The sequence below is a fragment of the Doryrhamphus excisus genome, chromosome 10, assembly GCF_030265055.1.
Source record: "Doryrhamphus excisus isolate RoL2022-K1 chromosome 10, RoL_Dexc_1.0, whole genome shotgun sequence".
Lineage (NCBI taxonomy): Eukaryota > Metazoa > Chordata > Actinopteri > Syngnathiformes > Syngnathidae > Doryrhamphus > Doryrhamphus excisus.
This window is the reverse complement of record NC_080475.1, coordinates 4,800,224-4,821,082: the sequence shown is the minus strand read 5'-3', so window position 1 is coordinate 4,821,082 and position 20,859 is coordinate 4,800,224. Positions and strand designations below refer to the sequence as shown.

At 42.1% G+C, this 20,859-nt stretch overlaps 2 protein-coding genes across 3 annotated transcripts in view; one reads left to right on the top strand and one right to left on the bottom strand.

Annotated features, from left to right (window-relative positions):
• Positions 1-20,859, bottom strand: part of galnt1 (UDP-N-acetyl-alpha-D-galactosamine:polypeptide N-acetylgalactosaminyltransferase 1) — a 180,440-nt gene that overhangs the window by 120,629 nt on the left and 38,952 nt on the right. The window lies entirely within an intron of this gene.
• On the top strand, positions 4,889-19,109 carry LOC131137155 (transcriptional repressor scratch 1-like). 2 transcript variants are annotated; one of them, XM_058084761.1, is made up of 2 exons: positions 4,889-5,501; positions 13,782-19,109. In XM_058084761.1, the coding sequence occupies exons 1-2, from the start codon at positions 5,387-5,389 to the stop codon at positions 14,504-14,506; spliced, it is 840 nt and encodes a 279-aa protein (XP_057940744.1). In that variant the 5' UTR covers positions 4,889-5,386; the 3' UTR covers positions 14,507-19,109. The 2 variants fall into 2 exon arrangements, with proteins under 2 accessions (XP_057940744.1, XP_057940743.1); XM_058084760.1 differs by having other exon boundaries at positions 13,779-19,109.

Here is a 20,859-nt window from a genome sequence, read left to right as displayed (position 1 = left end):
GGAGCCTATCCCAGCTGCCTTGGGGGGTTGCTGGAGCCTATCCCAGCTGCCTTGGGGGTTGCTGGAGCCTATCCCAGCTGTCTTGGGGGTTGCTGGAGCCTATCCCAGCTGTCTTGGGAGGGTTGCTGGAGCATATCCCAGCTGTCTTGGGGAGGGTTGCTGGAGCATATCCCAGCTGTCTTGGGGGGTTGCTGGAGCCTATCCCAGCTATCTTGGGTGGGGTTGCTGGAGCCTATCCCAGCTGTCTTGGGGGGTTGCTGGAGCCTATCCCAGCTGTCTTGGGGGGTTGCTGGAGCAAATCCCAGCTGTCTTGGGGGTTTGCTGAAGCCTATCCCAGCAGTCTTGGGGGTTTGCTGGAGCCTATTCCAGCAGTCTTGGGGGTTTGCTGGAGCCTATTCCAGCAGTCTTGGGGGTTTGCTGGAGTCTATTCCAGCAGTCTTGGGGGTTTGCTGGAGTCTATTCCAGCAGTCTTGGGGGTTTGCTGGAGTCTATCCCAGATGTCTTGGGGGTTTGCTGGAGCCCATCCCAGCTGTCTGTGGGGGTTGCTGGAGCCCATCCCAGCTGTCTGTGAGGGTTGCTGGAGCCCATCCCAGCTGTCTCGGGGAGGGTTGCTGGAGCCTATCCCAGCTGTCTCGGGGAGGGTTGCTGGAGCATATCCCAGCTGTCTTGGGGAGGGTTGCTGGAGCCTATCCCAGCTGTCTTGGGGAGGGTTGCTGGAGCCTATCCCAGCTGTCTTGGGGAGGGTTGCTGGAGCCTATCCCAGCTGTCTTGGGGGGTTTGCCGGAGCCTATCCCGGCTGTCTTTGGGGTTTGCTGGAGCCTATCCCAGCTGTCTTGGGGGCAAGAGGCAGGGTAGACCCTGGACTGGTGGCCAGCCAATCACAGGGCACATATAGACAAACAACCATTCACACTCACATTCATACCTATGGACAATTTGGAGTCGCTAATTAACCTAGCATGTTTTTGGAATGTGGGAGGAAACCGGAGTACCCGGAGAAAACCCACGCATGCACGGGGAGAACATGCAAACTCCACACAAAGATGGCTGAGGGTGGAATTGAACTTGAGCATTCTACTGTATGTGGTATGCCGTCATGCTGATGGACTGTCTGTACTATACGGATGTATACATGTGTTCACTTTAACGATGATGAAATATGTTGCTAACGTTGGAGGTTATTTTAGTCAGCTGACAGTTGTTGTAGAATGGGGGTGTGTACGTGTTTAATTGGACCTCCCTGAGTTATCCTCCAGGTGATGGAACTCATCTGCTCTTCCTCTGATTAAGGACAACAGATGGACCGGTAGCAACACACACACACACGCACCGTTGCTTGGACACACTTACACTAAACACAGTAAACCTTGAACTTAGTTCAAAAGTATTTGCATATCTGTGGTTCCAACTACCGATGGTGAGTGAATTTTAAAATTTTGAATTAAATTTTTAGAAATAAGAATCATGATTATCTAAAGGATAAAGTCCACTCTTGCTTTTTCTTTGGCTTTTTTTGGGGGGGTATCTAATCCAACTAGAAATTGAACTTACTGCGCCGTAGCGACAAAATATGTTGAAATAAGCCCCAGCGTCAAAGCCCTCAATGTGCTCGCTGACACACAATGCACGTATAATCTGATGAATGCGGTCGCTCCTCCCACCAGTTATTAATGATAACTGCCATCTTTCTTACACTAAATACGTAGAAATAAGCCAAAAAGTCAAATCCCACAACACTGACACGTGTACACTCGCGATTATACAAATAAGACAATCAACGTGATTGCTCCTCCCGCCTGTTATTAATAACTGCCGCCTTTCATGAAATAAATGCCTAGATATACTCCACAAAGTCAAAGGCTACAACTCTCTCTGTGGCGCACACATTCAGATTGTATGTGTAACTTAATGAATGCGATCGCTCCTCCCGCCAGTTATGATAAATACCACCTTTCTTAAATGAAATCTGCAGAAAATTTGCCACAAAGTCAAAGCCCATGCCCAATGCTCTAATACAGGATACATGGGCACACACATTGTACATATAATATGATTAATGCGATTGCTCCTCCTGCTAGTTGTTAATGGCAACTGCCACCTTTCATAAATGAAATATATAAAAATAAGCAACAAAATCAAAGCCCAAAACACATGATCTCACATACAGGCATGCACATTGTACTTGTAATTTTATTAATGCGAATGCTCCTCCTGCCAGTTGTTAATGGCAACTGCCACCTTTCATAAATGAAATATTTAGAAATAAGCAACAAATTCAAAGTCCACAATTTACTCCCTGACACGTGGGCACACACATTGTAGGTATAATATGATTGTGATCGCTCCTCTCTCCAGTTGTTAATGATAACTGCTACCTTTCATAAAATTCAATAAAAAAATTAAAATTTCATTAAATAAGCAGAAATTACATGGGGTTACATAAAAATAACATACGGGCATGCACACTGTACGTGTAATATGATCACACTCCCCTCCAGTTGTTGATAGCTGCCACCTTTCATACATGAAAGACATAGAAATAAGCAACACAATCAGAGCCCAAAATATGTTGTCGCATACATGCATATTATGCATGCAATATTATTAATGCGATCTCGCCTCCTGCCAGTTATTTGTGGTGACTGCCACCTTTCATGAACAAAATACATAGACATACGGGTTGAAATATGCTCTCTATTAGGTCATAAGGCTATAAGGTCAAAGCCCTCCATACACTCTCTGAAACACAGACACGCACATTGTACCTCCTGCCAGTTATTTGTGATGACTGCCACCTTTCATGAACAAAATACATAGACATATGGGCTGAAATATGCTCTCTATTAGGCATTCATGACAACTGCCACTGTTCTAAGCAAAATACATAGAAATATGCCATAAGGTCAAAGCCCTCCACAGACACACACGTACCGCCTGCCAGTTATTAGTAACCAAATAGTTGTTCTGTTAACCTATACTTGAACTTTCACATGAACTGTGTTACCCTGTGGCCCCTTTTGTCCCCTAGACCCAGACACCAGCAGCTAGAAGGACTCTTCTAGTTTCGCCATCTTGATAACAGAAGAAAACGTCCTCATCTTCAACTGCTATCCCCCCCTTTTTTTTCTGTTGGATTCAATCTACACAACAATCATTTTTACAAGATCTTATACGTCCCTCAAATGTGTCTCTCCAAAGCCCCAAAAAGATTTGTATGAACTCGACTTTGCCACCCCCGCCCCGCCCAAGAAATAGGTCATAGTTAATGGTGGCAGACAGTCTCAGTAAGGTGAGGGACCGACCGCCCGCCCGCCCTCCAACTTTTCAACCAAAGTTGCTGCGGCGTGCGCCAACTTTCACATTACTGCAAATTCTTCATCTTTAAGTGGTTTCCCTGCAGATGAAAGACATGCAGTGAAATGAATCGAAGCCTTAACAGATGACCACCGACTTCACCCCCCGCCTGCCGTTATGAGCTGCGGGCTACTTTGCAGTTGAAGTTACGTTTGTTTTATTGGATGTAAATAAATCAGTACTTATGTATACATTGGTGTTCATTTCAAATGGGCAGAATAATCAGTTAAACTATTTGAATAAACAACAAAAAACCCAACTATCCAACATGTGTTATGTGGAAAAATACTAATTTTATAGGAATTTGTTTTAAATAATAACCATCCTCCATTAAATCAAATGGAGTTTGTACTGTATATTTTACATACTGTATTAATGTACACACATATACATTCATGTTATCTTATTTTTTTATATAATCTACATATATATTTATAAATAAATACATTTATACATTTATAATATATTTAATATATTTATAACATCTTTATAAAAAATAAATAAATGGAGTTTGTACTATATATTATACATACTTTATTAATGTACACACATATACATTCATGTTATCTTATATTTTTTATATAATCTACATATATTTATAAATAAATACATTTATAATATATTTATTAAAAAATCATTGAGTTTGTACTATATATTATACGTAATTAATGTACACATACATTCATGTTATCTTATATTTTTAATATAATCTATATATATGTATATATTTATATATAAATAAATTTATAATATATTTATTAAAAAATAAATTGAGTTTGTACTATATATTATACATATTTAATTAATGTACACACATATACATTCAAGTTATCTAATATTTTTTTATATAATCTATATATATATATTTATAAATAAATAAGTACATGCACTCACATAGAGTTGAAGTAAATAATTGCATAATCTGTGATTATTCACTTAAATATGATCATAAATCTGTCAGTGTGGTATGTGGTAGCATACCGTTACTTTTGTGTTTGTTAATAAAATATTAATAATATTAATATTTGTGTTTTTTGTGTTTGTTAATAAAAAATATTATTATTAATATCAATATTAATAATAATAATATTATAACAACACTTTTATTGTTCGCTTCCAGGTCTCCTCTGATGTCTAACTGGGTCTCGGGGGGTTAAAATTCCTGTCCATTATATGAAATTAATTGTTGATTAAATGTGTCAGTGGAGGCCAAATAGTGTGTAGTACCTGGATGCAACCAGCAGAGGTGCTGTTGTCTCGACTAGTTTACTTACCAAAAAAAAAAAAAGATGATAATACAATATTTAATTTCAGGAAAATTAAGCAAAAGGATGAAATAAAGATAGAAAACAGAAGGATGGAAAGCTTGGATAAATCATGCGGGCTTGTCGTCTCTCCCTGGAGAGGTGGGATGGATTAAATTAAGCACTCCTTGGACTATCTTGCTCTCTCCTTTCTCTCTCTCTCTCTCTCTCTCTCTCTCTCTCTCATATATAAATGCAGCGCAGTCAGCTGATCGCCAGACGCCACACGCACCGAGCATCTCGCTGCACAAAGCGGGAGAGGAGAGAAGAGAGAGGGAAGCAGCAAAAAAAGAGAAGAGGAAGGTGGAGTGGATGCGATGAGACACCGACGATAGTCGCTGTTCACGGGCGGATTTAAGGACTACAAACAAAAGGACCCGGAGGGGGGGGGGGTCTTCACGGCAAAGCTTCCTACCCTTGTTCGTACTTCCCTCCCTCTTTCTCCTCTCCTATTCTTTAAGAGGCTGATTTATATTCATGTTTTTTTTTTTGTTTTTTTTGGAAGAGGACTTCCATCTGCCGGGTGCATAGGCAGCACTGGGAGCTGTCCGGTGCTGAACTTGCTTTCAGAGGAGCCAGTACAGGAATTTATGTATTTTTTTACAATCTTCCAAATTTAAAAACAGAGGTCACGCTGGACAGGGCAGTTTTTTGTGTTTGCGTGTGTGTGGACGTGTGTGTCTGAGTGTGTGTGTGTGTGTGTGTGTGTGTGTGTGTTTTGCACCACCATGCCGAGGTCTTTCCTGGTGAAAAAGGTGAAACTGGATGATTTCTCCACCGGGGCTGATTTGGAGAACGCATACCGGCCCAGGACAGAGCTCAGTTTGCGGCTCCATGACAAAGGTAGGTTCTGGCTGGGCTTTAACAGGTGTGTGTGGTCCATCATGGATGAATTGGTTCAAGTTCTTTACAAGCGACTCAAAGATTATGACTAAAAACTTGTCACCGTGACATTAATCACACATTACAGCAATTAGACGCTTTCAATCATTGGCTTGTTACAAGAAAGTACAGTTTATGGAGAACGTCACATGACAAATAAGTCCCCGGTTTCATTGGATTCCAGCTCCATCTTCATCAAGGGACCAACCCCCTCTCCCTCAATCCGCCTCCTCCCACGCAGGCCAAGTAAGGTTAAAGGCAACCAAGAGGTGACATGTGGTTATTTATGTATAAAAAGAAGCCTTTCCACTCATGTGTGGGCTAAAAGCCACTCTATACAGGCTTCCCTGTAAAAGTGCAAGGAGGGCAGCATGACTCATGAGGTTGCTGGTTCGATCCTCCCGTGATCTGATGCTGTCATCAATAAGTAAAAGTGGTAACGGTTTTTAATTGATTTGAGTAACTTGAAGTACTTTGGCAAATGGAGGATATTAATTTTCATTCATCGAGGGTCGCGGGGGTGCTGGAGCCTATCCCAGCTGTCTTCGGGCGAGAGGCAGGGTACACCCTGGACTGGTCGAGAGCCAATCAAGAGAGACAATTTGGAGTCGCTAATTAGCCTAGCATGTTTTTGGAATGTGGGAGGAAACCGGAGTGTGTTATGTGTTTACACACTAAATTGATTTTAGAGCAGCGGTGACCAAAGTGTGGTCCAGGGGCCACTTGTTTAACGCTTGTTGCTTTAAAAAAAAAAAATTCAAATTCATAAAGACAAATTCAAAAACATGCAAAAAGACGGGCTACACCCTGGACTGGTGGCCATGCAGCCAATCACAGGGCACATATAGACAAACAACCATTCACACTCACATTCATACCTATGGACAATTTGGAGTCGCTAATTAACCTAGCATGTTTTTGGAATGTGGGAGGAAACCGGAGTGTGTTATGTGTTTACACCCTAAATTGATTTTAGAGCAGCGGTGACCAAAGTGTGGTCCAGGGGCCACTTGTTTAACGCTTGTTGCTTTAAAAAAAATTCAAATTCATAAAGACATGCGAAGACTGGTGGCCAGCCAATCACAGGGCACATATAGACAAACAACCATTCACACTCACATTCATACCTATTGACAATTTGGAGTCGCTAATTAGCCTAGCATGTTAACTTTTGCATAAAACTTCAAATCCTATCTGACAAACCCTGTTATGAACTGCAAGGGGGGTCCTCATGTATGTTTGATACCCATAGTCAACTGTGATAGGCTCCATCTTACCCCATGACCCTAATGAGGACAAACAGTATAAGAAATGCATGGATGTATGGATACTTTAATGATGACCGTTTGGACCCAGAAACAGGAAAATTATTTCAATTTCTATAATTTCTTATGCAATTGACACCGTTTTTGACCTTGGAGATTCCTTTTGGAACATTGCTTTTCTCCGCATGTAATTCAAGATAAATGCATTATCCTTACAAGCTGACCTTTTGGAGTGGAAACAATTGTGATTAATGAAAGTGTTGGTCTGACTCTCGAAGGCAAATAATAAATATAGTGGGTGTGTTCACTTGTACTCAGAGATGGTCCAACCCTGAGTGGCGCCTTGGGCAGGATTAGATATGGCGCCCCCCCACCCATGCACTTGCATAACAGATTTAATGACATTATTGGGTTTAATTTATACGACAAATAATATTATGAAGTAAAATACAAATGTAAGGCATTCAAAATACACATTCTAAGATGTTGACGTAGTACTCTACACTAGCCACTAGGTGTCAGTAATGGTACTGTAAGACACACAATTTATTATCTTATTATCTTCATTCATTTTCTACCGCTTATCCTCATGAGGGTTGTGGAGGTTGCTGGAGCCTATCCCAGCTGTCTTGGGGGGTTGCTGGAGCCTATCCCAGCTGTCTTTGAGGGGTTGCTGGAGCCTATCCCAGCTGTTTTTGGGGTTTTGCTGGAGCCTATCCCAGCTGCCTTTGGGGTTGCTGGAGCCTATACCAGCTGTCTTTGGGGTTGCTGGAGCCTATACCAGCTGTCTTTGGGGTTACTGGAGCCTATACCAGCTGTCTTGGGGAGTTTGCTAGAGCCTATCCCAGCTGCCTTGGGGAGTTTGCTGGAGCCTATCCCAGCTGTCTTGAGGAGTTTGCTAGAGCCTATCCCAGCTGTTTGGGGAGTTTGCTAGAGCCTATCCCAGCTCTCTTGGGGAGTTTGCTAGAGCCTATCCCAGCTCTCTTGGGGAGTTTGCTAGAGCCTATCCCAGCTCTCTTGGGGAGTTTGCTGGAGCCTATCCCAGCTGTCTTTGGGGTTTTGCTAGAGCCTATCCCAGCTGTCTTGGGGAGTTTGCTGGAGCCTATCCCAGCTGCCTTGGGGAGTTTGCTGGAGCCTATCCCAGCTGTTTTGGGGGTTGCTGGAGCCTATCCCAGCTGTCTTCAAGGGGTTGCTGGAGCTTATCCCAGCTGTCTTCGGGCGAGAGGTGGGATATAGAGGCAGCCAATCACATGGCATGTTTTTGGAATGTGGGAGGAAACCGGAGTACCCGGAGAAAACCCACGCATGCACGGGGAGTACATGCAAACTCCACACAGAGATGGCTGAGGGCGGGATTGAACTCGGGTTTCCTAGCTGTGAGGCCTGCGCGCTAACCACTCGACCGCCGTGCAGCCCCTTTATTATCTTATTATTTGATTTATTCTCTCACTAATCCTGAATAAAAACAAGGACTACTATTCAAGATGAAACTAATCTTGAACCCCCAACATCTGTTCCCCTGGGGAACACATTTACAGCAACACACACAAGCACATTAAGTCTACTACTATATTGAGTAATACTAGAGGTGGTCCGATCGACCGTCCAATGATCCAAATTGGTCGATTTCTGTAACAAAGCATGTGATCGGCTGATCACCTGTGGCTTGCAACCTGGAAGGAGCATCTCACCCCCCCCCCCCCCCCCCCCACACACACTACACAGGCGTGCCAAAACCAAAACAAAACAAACATTGGTAGGGTGGCCGCCATTCAAGGGAGCATTGGATACTTGCTGGTATGTACTAGGGAGGAGCACCGGAGTACCCGGAGAAAACCCACGAATTGCACGGGGAGAACATGCAAACTCCACACAGAGATAGCCGAGGGTGGAATTGAACTCGGGTCTCCTAGCTGCGAGGCCTGTGTGCTAACCACTCGGTGATCTGTATCGAACGATTTCAATCATGGATGATTCAGTATCGGAACCGGCAGCATAAAACCCTGATCGGTGCATCCCTATGGTAATATCAGTGTAAAGCTGACTATAGGGGTGTTGTTTCCTGTCTAGACAGCTCTAATGTTAAACTCTGTATTGAGGTCGTAAACACATTTCTCTGCTTTAACTATGAAAATAATGAGGAGAGAACATGCAAACTCCACACAGAGATGTCAGAGGGTGGAATTGAACTCGGGTCTCCTAGCTGCGAGGCCTGTGTGCTAACCACTCAGTGATCTGTATCGAACGATTTCAATTATGGATGATTCAGTATCGGAACCGGCAGTATAAAACCCTGATCGGAGTATCCCTATGGTAATATGAGTGTAAAGGTGACTATAGGGGTGTTATTTCCTGTCTAGACAGCTCTAATGTTAAACTTTGTATTGAGGTCGTAAACACATTTCTCTTCTTTAACTATGAAAATATTGAATTCATGATAAAGGAGGGAATTCACTTATCACGGTCGGGTCTGGAACCAATTCACCGCAGTAAATGAGGGATTATTGTATATGCAAAAAAATTACGAGTGTGGGGAAACATATTTATAATTTGTTGAAGGTGAATTTAGCCAATGTATGGGATCTGTCTATAGTGTCCAATGGGATCTGGTTGTACTTTTTCGTCAGGCTTTTGTTGTAAAATCATACAGCAGCAAACAAAGCGACTTATTGTGTTGCTATGAACTTCACTCCACCCTTGAACAGACGTCTCCATGCATCCTCTCACCGCTTCCACGCCGGCGCCACTGACACGTTGTTGCATCAGCATGTGTTTCCCGCGCCCCCGACCATCACTGGCTAAGTTTTTTTTTTTTTTTTGCAAAAAGCTGTCAGCGGTATATTCATCATGTCGAGGCTAACAAGGCCTGCGTGGCTTCACACGCGACCTGCAGCCGCCTCATCCTCTGCTCCCTTTTTACCCCCCCTGCCACCCCCCCCCAATCCATCCTGCACAGCTTCACTCAGTCCTAAGACCCACTGCAGTGCAGGATTTAGCCTCTCTGAGCCACTGCATGTTAGCAGCAACTTTCTGGTCGAATGAAGCAGACTTGGGAATAATTTATATCCCACTTGTTTTGCTTTGTGTGTAATGGGACTGTTCGGAGAGGAGGGGCGCCCTGCGGATACGAACTAGTCATGCAGAGCTTGTTGCCTCAACTGGGTAAGAGCAACACAAAGCCTGCTACTCCTTCGTGCTGTGTGAGAACAATAACATTCAATGTACAGCACGGTGATATAAAGACTGACTTATACAGTGCTGTCTGAACTAGCTTTGTTTATAAGACGAAGAGGAGGCGGTAGAACAAGGTGAACACTAGCAGCCAATCAATACGTCTTTGTACATTTTTTTTCTGTGAAGCATTGGTCCTTGAACAGGCTGCACGGCGGACGAGTGGCTAGCGCGCAGACCTCATAGCAAGGAGACCCGAGTTCGATTCCATCCTCTGCCATCTCTGTGTGGAGTTTGCATGTTCTCCCCGTGTTTTTCCTCTGGTTTCCTCCCACATTCCAAAAACATGCTAGGTTAATTGGCGACTCCAAATTGTCCATAGGTATGAATGTGAGTGTGAATGGTTGTTTGTCTATATGTGCCCTGTGATTGGCTGGCCACCAGTCCAGGGTGGGCCCCGCCTCTCGCCCCAAGACAGCTGGGATAAGCTCCGGCAACCCCCAAGACAGCTGGGACAGGCTCCAGCAACCCCACCAAAGACAGCTGGGATAGGCTCCGGCAACCCCCACCAAGACAGCTGGGATAGGCTCCGGCAAAAACTCCCAGACAGCTGGGATAGGCTCCGGCAACCCCCCAAGACAGCTGGGATAGGCTCCGGCAACCCCCCAAGACAGCTGGGATAGGCCCCGGCAAAACCCCCAGACAGCTGGGATAGGCTCCGGTAACCCCACCAAGACAGCTGGGATAGGCTCCAGCAACCCCTCACCAAGACAGCTGGGATAGGCTCCAGCAACCCCTCACCAAGACAGCTGGGATAGGCTCCAGCAACCCCCCCAAGACAGCTGGGATAGGCTCCAGCAACCCCCAAGACAGCTGGGATAGGCTCCAGCAAACTCCACAAGACAGCTCGCATAGGCTCCAGCAAGCCCCCAAGACAGCTGGGATAGGCTCCAGCAACCCCCACTAGAAATGTGTACATGTTGGCAGGTCAGCATTAAAATGTCTGCAATAGTCAAGCCGGTACCAAAATAGCAAAAATATGCGTATTTTACCGATAATGTTAAGTATGCGGGTCTTTAATGCAGCCTGTCTCAACTTTACTTCACTAAACCGGGAGCAAACTATTTGGACTTGACCCAGAGGAGGTTTTATACGAGCGATTTGAGGACATGATCTGAGGTTTGGAGGGCTTTTATTCTCCTCACATGCATCCTCTCCTCTGTGTGCTTTAAATACCGAGTCTAAAAACAACCATTGAAAGGATTCAAATGAGATGATTTCTTCTTTGTATTAAACGATCGAAAAATTTTGAACCTTCCTTGGCCATTAAACGTTGAAGGAGTCTGATTTCAAAGTTGAAAAAAAATACTAATTCAGTGATTAAAACATGTTATGCTATTTATAGCAATGTGGCAAAATGGCCGCAATGTTATAAAAACATTTGCCATTCTAATCACACCAATTCATAACCGATTGGCTAATTTAACCTGCAATCGTGACTCTGAGTGTTGAGTTCAAAGACGCTCCTGATCCCAATGTTAAGACAGGATTTGACATTTAGCACACTGTTGGCTCGTGAGGAGGTTCTAGGCAGAGCTTCAAAAAGTAAACAAACCGTAAAACCCATAAAACAACCGTTAAACTGAAATAGCATAATCATCAGCGATTCGAACCTTGAAGACCACAGCTCAACCCCCCCCGCCCCCCCCACACACACACCAGTAAAAGTACTCACTAATGAGTAGCTCCGCCGTTGTTGTTAATCACCTAAAAAATTGTTTGTGAGATGGCTTTTAGTTAATTTTTAGTCATTACCACACAGAAGATAGCTGCCTTTTGACGCCCCTGCGCAAAGTGAAGCTGCATTGTTCCAGGCAATATCACAAAGACACCCCCCCCCCTCCCCTCTCCAGGTGGAGACCAACCTTGGAAGCCATCCGGGCCGTCAAGGTTGCATTTTCCTACCCGAGATAATAAAACTGTGCAATTTCCAAACCAGCAATTTTGTAACGTTGAAGGAGACGATGCCTTTGAAGAGTTTGTTTTTAAAACCCTTCCCTTGCAGATGCTGGTTATTGGACTGCACTTGACATCAGTAACAACCGTCATGTGGGTCGAGAATGGCGCCGTGTCTTGACGGACAGTCCATCCAATGGCTGTTCACGAGAAATTGATTACTCAATTTCTTTGTTTTGGTCTCACTCCCATTTCGGTTTGTTGCATTTGGACGCTTTACTTAAAAACCTAAAAACCTCCTGAAGATCCAACAGTGCAACATTTTTCAGCTCAAAATGAAAATGAACAGAATTGTATATAATTAGTCATCAGTTAAAAACAATACTCAATAATATTATGTTCAAGGATGCCTCTTCATTCAGAAATAGATTATTTGAACTGGCAAAGTAAGTAATTGCACAAACATCAGGTTGCGGCTTGAATATTCAGTTAAAATTCATTTTCTACCGCTTATCCTCACAAAAGGTGCTGGAACCTATCCCAGCTGTATTCGGGGAGAACATGCAAACTCCACACAGAGATGGCCGAGGGTGAAATTGAACCCGGGTCTCCTAGCTGTGAGGTCTGTGTGCTAACCACTCGATCGCCATACAGCCTATTCTGTTAAAATACTAAATAACAATAATTTAAAATCAAAAATTTTGCCAAATAAAACACAATAATGGTCGTATTCTTAATCGACTAAAAATGCCCATCACTGTAAATATTGAAATATTCAAATTTTTTAGGCTGAAATCAGAGGATATTTACGTATTTAAATTGGAAAAAAAAGATTAATCGATGACTAAAATAGTTGTTGATTAATTGGGTATTTGATTAATTAATTATTGTTGATTATTATTGATTAATTAATAATTGTTGCAGCTCCATTTCTTAACTTCATCATTATTGCTAAGCAGCAAGAAAGAGCAACATGAAACATGCACACAATGACTTCCTGTTCAGTGCAAAGTAAGCTTCAATATAAAAGCACGACAGGATTAACCTGCATTCTGCCACAGCAACTAAGTACCATGCATCCATTTTCTGTACCGCTGGAGCCTATCCCAGCTGTCTTGGGGGCGAGAGGCGGGGTACACCCTGGACTGGTGGCCAGCCAATCACAGGGCACATATAGACAAACAACCATTCACACTCACATTCATACCTATGGACAATTTGGAGTCGCTAATTAACCTAGCATGTTTTGGAATGTGGGAGGAAACCGGAGTACCCGGAGTGGAATTGAACTTTGGTCTACTAGCTGTGAGGCCTGCGCGCTAACCACTTGTCCGCCATGCAGCCCCTTTCTGGAACCAATTATTTGGATTTTATATCATTTCTTATGGGAAATTTTATTTGGTTAGCATCTGTTTTGGTTAGAGTCGGACCTTTTGGATGAAATTAATGACGCTAACCAAGGTTGGGTGGAAGTGAAAACCCACGCATGCACTGGGAGAACATGCAAACTCCACACGGAGATGCCCGAGCGGGGAATCGAACCCGGGTCTCCAAGCTGTGTGGCCTGCATGCTAACCATAGTGCATTTTTTGAAAAGATGTTCATCCATAAATATTCTTAGTATCCTTAAAGTGCACAAAAGCTTGTTTTGGTTTAAGTCTGAGGGGAGTCGACATGAGTCCAAAGTAACGACTGCTTCTTGTCTATTCCGTGTTAGTCTCATCACCAGTCAGCAGACTGGATCAATAGCGATAACCATAAAAAATAACGACATCGTAAATTATGTCATAAAGTGTACTTTAGCGAACGAGTGGCTAATCTGCTCTGTTTTCTTCCTCGTCGACAGCAGGCTACATCAGCGACTACATCAGCCCATCTGTGTACGATGGCGAGAGCGATGGCGGCATCAAGGTGCCCTCCCCGGACCCCCTCTACGACGGCATTCACAGTGACTACGGAGCGCCGGATTCGGAGTCTCCAGACAGCCCGGGCTCGGAACTAACCGACGGGTACATCAACGGCGACGCGGCGGTGAGCGAAGGCTACACGGTGGACGCCTTCTTCATCACAGATGGCCGCTCCAGAAGGAAAGTCATGGGCAGCCCTCGCAGCATCCAGAGGCACACGTGCAACGAGTGCGGCAAAACCTACGCCACGTCGTCCAACTTGAGCCGACACAAACAGACGCACCGCTCTCTGGACAGCAAGCTGGCGAAAAAATGCCCCACCTGCGGCAAGGTGTACGTGTCCATGCCCGCCATGGCGATGCATCTGCTCACGCACGACCTCAAACACAAGTGCGACGTGTGCGGGAAAGCGTTCAGCCGACCGTGGCTCTTACAGGGTCACATGCGCTCCCACACGGGCGAGAAACCGTTTGGCTGCGCGCACTGCGGGAAGGCCTTCGCCGATCGCTCGAACCTGCGCGCTCACATGCAGACCCACTCGGCCTTCAAACACTTCAAGTGCAAACGCTGCAACAAGACCTTCGCGCTCAAGAGTTACCTGAACAAGCACTACGAGTCGGCCTGCTTTAAGGGACCCTTCTCTCCTCTCGGACCGCTGGACGCATGACCCCGCCCCCGCCTCTCCCCGCCATTATTCTTTAAAAACACTCTATTTTTGTTCTGACCTGGCTTTCTCTTCCTCGCTCACATTTGTGCACCTCGCTTCCGCCCCGCCATCCCCCCCGGAGCCAATTAACGCTGATGAAGATAGCACAAATTTGTCCTCCTTGACTTTTAAGGATTGAACCGTTTTACGCATGCACTTCCTGGAATAAACAAACTCTTCACCTCTTCTTCCTGCTCTGGACAGAGACCATAGTAATAATAATAATAATAATAATAATAATAACAATGAGGATAGGAATATGGCTTCACTCCTGCAGATCCACACATGGATGACGAGGATGGACGACTTCCTCTCTGCACTACGATGCTTACAACCACTCTTTGCTTTTTGTATTTCATAGTAATAATTAGTCATAATAATAATAATAATAATAATAATAACGTTTGTCTGCACCAAGTGACCATATTTTGAGGTTAAAAAAAATTATTTATTTATGTAATTATTTATTATGAATTTGTCATGTTTTAAATGTTATGTTGCACTTTATTTTATTTTTTTTTCAATTTTTATTTATTTTTTTGTGTACTTTGTTTTTTTGAAAAATCACAACAGGCCAAAGCATATGTCACTTTTCAGTGCTATTTTTTCTAATTATGTTCTTTTTTTTACGAATTGCATGCAAAAACACACACACACACAGAAAAAAAACTATGCCAACGTTATAAAAAAGCTTTTTTTTTCTTTGCCAAAATTCTATAAATAGAACCTGAGGGCAATATTTTTCTCTGTAGGAGTTTTTTCAAAGCAATAATCACACTAATGCATGGTATTTTATGAAGTATTACCTACTACTGTATAGCAGTTTTAAAAATCAGGTATGTTTTACTTCAAACTATAGTCGATAAAACAGAAAAAGGCAAATATTACAGACATCAGGGAACATGCCGATGTAGTGTTAGAGAAAGAAAAAAAAAAAAAAAAAAGAGAAAAGATTTCCTCTCTTGTTATGCACTGCCTGCCTCTTAGCGAATAATAGAACCAATGTAGGAATGTCGGGAAGGGAGCTGGGATCAGCCGTGGTAGGGCGACCGCGTAGTACAGATACAGTGAAATTCTAACATTTAAGCTAAAGGACAACATGAAAAAAAAAACAAAAAACGGAAAACACCCCTGCGGTGATGTGCAGGTGCATGAAGGCGAAGTGAAGGGAGGCTATTCAGCAAGTTGGATGATGCCCTGTGGTCGGCTTGAAATGTGATGCATTATTCAAGCACGCATCCTTTTAAACCATAAAGCGTGCATTCTTAGACCGCCGAGAGAAAAAAAAAAAAGCCTGCAATTATATAGCCGGATGGTCCTGCCTTCACGGTTACAGCCCTCTTCCCTATACATTAGTACCGCTTTTTTTTTTTTTTTTTTTTTTTTTAGTAGGCTCCTACAACCACGACGTGAAACCATAGGGGAACAATGGATGATGTGATCCACGGTGCGGCTGAAGCCAGCTCTCTAACCCTCCCCAAAAAACATCCAATGCAGATTACTGGAGCTTCCCTGGAGACACACTGAAGACACATAACTGGAAAAAAAAAAAAAAAAAAAAAAAAAATCGGGCGGCACGGTGGGCGAGTGGTTAGCTCACAGCTAGGAGACCAGGGTTCAATTCCACTCCCGGCACTCCGGTTTCCGCCCACATTCCAAAAACATACTACTTTAATTTGCGACTCCAAATTGTCCATAGCTATGAATGTGAGGAGTGTGAAGGGTTGTTTGTCTATATGTGCCCTGTGATTGGCTGGCCACCAGTCCAGGGTGTACCCCGCCTCTCGCCCGAAGACAGCTGGGATAGGCTCCAGCACCCCTCTGCGACCCGAGTGAGGATAAGCGGTAGAAAATGAATGAATGAATGAAACTGACTTTTGGGGCTACACAGTGGTCGAGTGGTTAGCGCGCAGACTTCACAGCTAGGAGACCAGGGTTCAATTCCACCCTCGGCCATCTCTGTGTGGAGTTTGAATGTTCTCCATGTGTGGGTTTTCTCCGGGTACTCCGGTTTCCTCCCACATTCCAAAAACATGCTAGGTTAATTAGCGACTCCAAATTGTCCATAGGTATGAATGTGAGTGTGAATGGTTGTTTGTCTATATGTGCCCTGTGATTGGCTGCATGGCCACCAGCCCAGGGTGTACCCCGCCTCTCGCCCCCAATGTGAGCTGGGATTGGCTCCAGCACCCCCTGCAACCCTTGTGAGGATAAGCGGTAGAAAATGAATGAATGAATGAGTTTTCCTCCTATTTTGTGTGGAAGTGGTAACTTTTTGGCTTCTTATTTTGTCATTCCCCACCCTCGGTCATCTCTGTGTAGAGTTTGCATGTCCTCCCCCGTGCATGCGTGGGTTTTCTCCGGGTACTCCGGTTTCCTCCCACATTCCAAAAACATGCTAGGTTAATTAGCGACTCCAAATTGTCCATAGGTATGAATGTGAGTGTGAATGGAGGAAAGAACATGTGTCTGATGATACGCCACACATCCCAGCCAACAATTGGAAGTAATAGATTCAAAATGGAGAGATTCTCTTACAAAAAAGGACTTGTGATAATCGTAACACTTCCTCAGGCGTATTTAACCTTTATTTAATCAGAGATGAAGATTCAGACTTTAATAAGGAGATGATTCAATTAGCGACTCGCTACGTTTTGGAGGCTTCTAAAAAGGACAAAAAAGGAAGACTGGCACCGAAACACCGATGGCCTACTTTCACCTTCGTCTCAGCACAACCAAGACAAACACATCTGAGAAGGCTCTGAAGGCGGCAGTTTTGTACGAAGGTGTTATGTTGCGGGTGTCGATCTAATCTTCAAACCTTTGAAAAATGAGCCTCAAAAGGAGTACAAGTGTTTTTTTTTTTTTTTTTTTTATAAATCGAGGAATTTTTCAAAACCTTGTAAAAGTTATGTAGCAAATAAGGGGGAAAAAAAACAAAAGCACAAATACATTGGAGACAAAGCGAGATCACAGAGTGTAGACCTACGTTAAGGGTGGAGAGTTTGTCAATTCATAAACTCACGGCTAGAATAAAAAGAATCAAACCATTTTTATTCCACTGTAGTACATCTCAATGGAAAATACTACAAACTAGTAGTAGTCAGTGTGCATCCCTCGCAATATTACGGTTCGATTATTGCGCAAAACATTGAGACATCATCTTATATTAAAAATATCCTCACATTCTGTGTGGAAGTGGTAAGTTTTTGGGCGTTTAAGTTAAAAAAAATTATAATTTGAGGCCGTCCGTCTCGAGTCAAGGCAGCGTATCAGTTACGCAATGTGATGGAAACATGTGTGGCTGCACGGTGGTAAAGTGTTTAGCACGCCGACCTCACAGATAGGACACCCGAGTTCAATCCCACCCTCGGCCATCTCTGTGTGGAGTTTGCATGCTCTCCCCGTGCATGCGTGGGTTTTCAATTCCACCCAACCTTGGTTAGCGTCATTAATTTGATCCAAAAGGTCCGACTCTAACCAAAACGGATGCTAACCAAATAAATGTTTCCCATAAGAAATAATGTAAATCGAAATAATTGGTTCCAGAAAGAGGTTGCATGGCGGTGAAGTGGTTAGCGCGCAGGCCGAACAGCTAGGAGACCAGAGTTCAATTCCACTCCGGGAACTTGGGTGTCCTCCCACATTCCAAAAACATGCTAGGTTAATTAGCGACTCCAAATTGTCCATAGGTATGAATGTGAGTGTGAATGGTTGTTTGTCTATATGTGCCCTGTGATTGGCTGGCCACCAGTCCAGGGTGTACCCAGTCTGAAGACAGCTGGGATAGGCTCCAGCACCCCCGCGATGAAAGGTCTATTTGTTTGTTTATTTCGGCTTTTTTCCTGAAAACGGAGTCGCCACAGTGGATCTTTTGATTTCGGATTGTGTAATTATGTTAAAAATTATAATTAGAAAGTTATAAGTTCTGACTTTCCTTTTCTTTGGCGCACCACTGCTTGAGAACCATCATGAAACGTTGATAAAAATGTTGTTCTTCCACGGAAACACACTCTATGTAACTAGTTCTCGAACCAGGCTCATGTTTACCGATCAAAGACTGAGCAATTTATGGAGAGTAACCACGAAGTTCTTCATATGTGAAGATGAAATATGTCTATTAAGCATCCGATCAACCACGGCAGTATTGCGTCTCTCCAGGCCAGCTCCACATCTCCTCAAGCACTTCCATTCTAACCATCGCCACCTTAAAAAGAAGAAGTAGCACAATGAAACTAACTAGAAATTCAGGTAGAGAAGTAAATTGAAATCTTGTACTAGCTTGACCTCTCTTTTCAGTTTTTTTCTCCCCCCCCTTTTTTTGTATTTCCGAGCTGAAGGGTGACTTAAATAATCAAAGAGGGTTTGTAAAAAAAAAAAAAAAAAGCAAAAACAAAAAGGACTGAGGCATTTTTACCGCTGTACAGTGATATCTGACACACTTTATCTCAGGAGATCTCGGGAGGATCTCCTGAGTCTTTTGAGCCAGTATTTAGACAATGTAAGCACAATGAACACAAAGCATTTTGTGGCACTTCATAATAAAGAACTATCTTAACCAACACATGCTTTGTCTTTTTTTTTTTTGCCTTCGTTTCATTTTTTTGGGACTAGTATTAGTATTTTATAAAAAAAAAAGTAAAAAAAAGTTTTTAACTTTTTAACTTCCTGTTCAATTATGTATTTCATTTAACAAAAACATTGTGATGTATTAATTATTTTTTTTGGACTAAAGTATCAGCATTATATTTTTAAAAAAAGTAAAAAAAAAATGTTAGCACTTTATCAAAAAAGGAAGTATTAGCATTTTAACTTCCTGTTCAATGATATATTTCATTTAACAAAAACATGGTGATGTATTAATTGTGTGTATTAATTTTTTTTTGGACTAAAGTATTAGCATTTTATTATTTTTTAAGTAAAAAAAAGTATTAGCATTTTATTTAAAAAAAAGTATTAGCATTTTAACTTCCTGTTCAATTATGTATTTCATTTATCAAAAACATGGTGATGTATTAATTATGTGTATTAATTACTTTTTTTAACTAAAGTATCAGCATTATATTTTTAAAAAAGGGAAAAAAAAGTATTAGCATTTTATCAAAAAAGTAAAAAAAAAAAGTATTAGCATTTTAACTTCCTGTTCAATTATATATTTCATTTAACAAAAACATGGTGATGTATTAATTATGTGTATTAATTATTTTTTTGGGACTAAAGTATTAGCATTTTATTTTTTTAAAAAAGTAAAAAAAAATAGCATTTTATTTAAAAAAAAGTTTAAAAAAGTTTTTAACATTTTAACTTCCTGTTCAATTATGTATTTCATTTAACAAAAACTTGGTGATGTATTAATTATTTTTATTTTGGACTAAAGTATTAGCATTTTATTTTAAAAAAACTAAAAAAAAAAAGTATTAGCATTTTATAAAAAAAAATGTAAAAAAACTATTAGCATTCTAACTTCCTTTTCAATGATGTATTTCATTTAACAAAAACATGGTGATGTATTAATTATGTGTATTCATTTTTTTGGACTAAAGTATTAGCATTTTATTAAAAAAAAAAGTAAAAAAAAGTATTAGCATTTTAACTTCCTGTTCAATTATATATTTCATTTAACAAAAACATGCTGATGTATTAATTACGTGTATTCATTATTTTTTTTGGACTAAAGTATTAGCGTTTTATAAAAAAAAAGTGAAAAAATATTAGCATTTTATTAAAAAAAAAAAAGTTTAAAAAAGTATTAGCATTTTAACTTCCTGTTCAATGATTTATTTCATTTAACAAAAACATGGTAATGTACTAATTATGCGCATTGCTAATCAGGTATTATGCTAGCGTTTTCAACAATTACTCCCAATGCATTGATTATGTATGTAGAAACTATATGAGCAAACATCATGTGTCAGAAAGAGGATAAGCAAGGTAAACCATCTAACATAGGCCGGGTCCAGCGCCGGCTTGGGTTTACATAGATGATTATGCACACACGCATGTATTAGCAGAGTCAATATTGTATGTTTAAAGAGATACAGATGAGATAGAGAGAGGGCACAGTGGGCTCATTAGCACTCTTTAGGCTGGAGGCTGCCTGCCAGTAATGGGCTGCTTTGCTTTGCTTAAAGAAACACAGCAGTTTCCTAAATCAATATGTGGACATTTAGCAAGTGTTTAACGGCCCCCCCCCCCCTCCACTTTCATGTCTATTTTGCTTCTAGTTACTTCAGCTGGAAACTTGACCTTCACCGATTCATCCCGTAAAAGGGGAGACAAGTTGGGTGTGGACACCGTTTAGCATCAAAGCCATC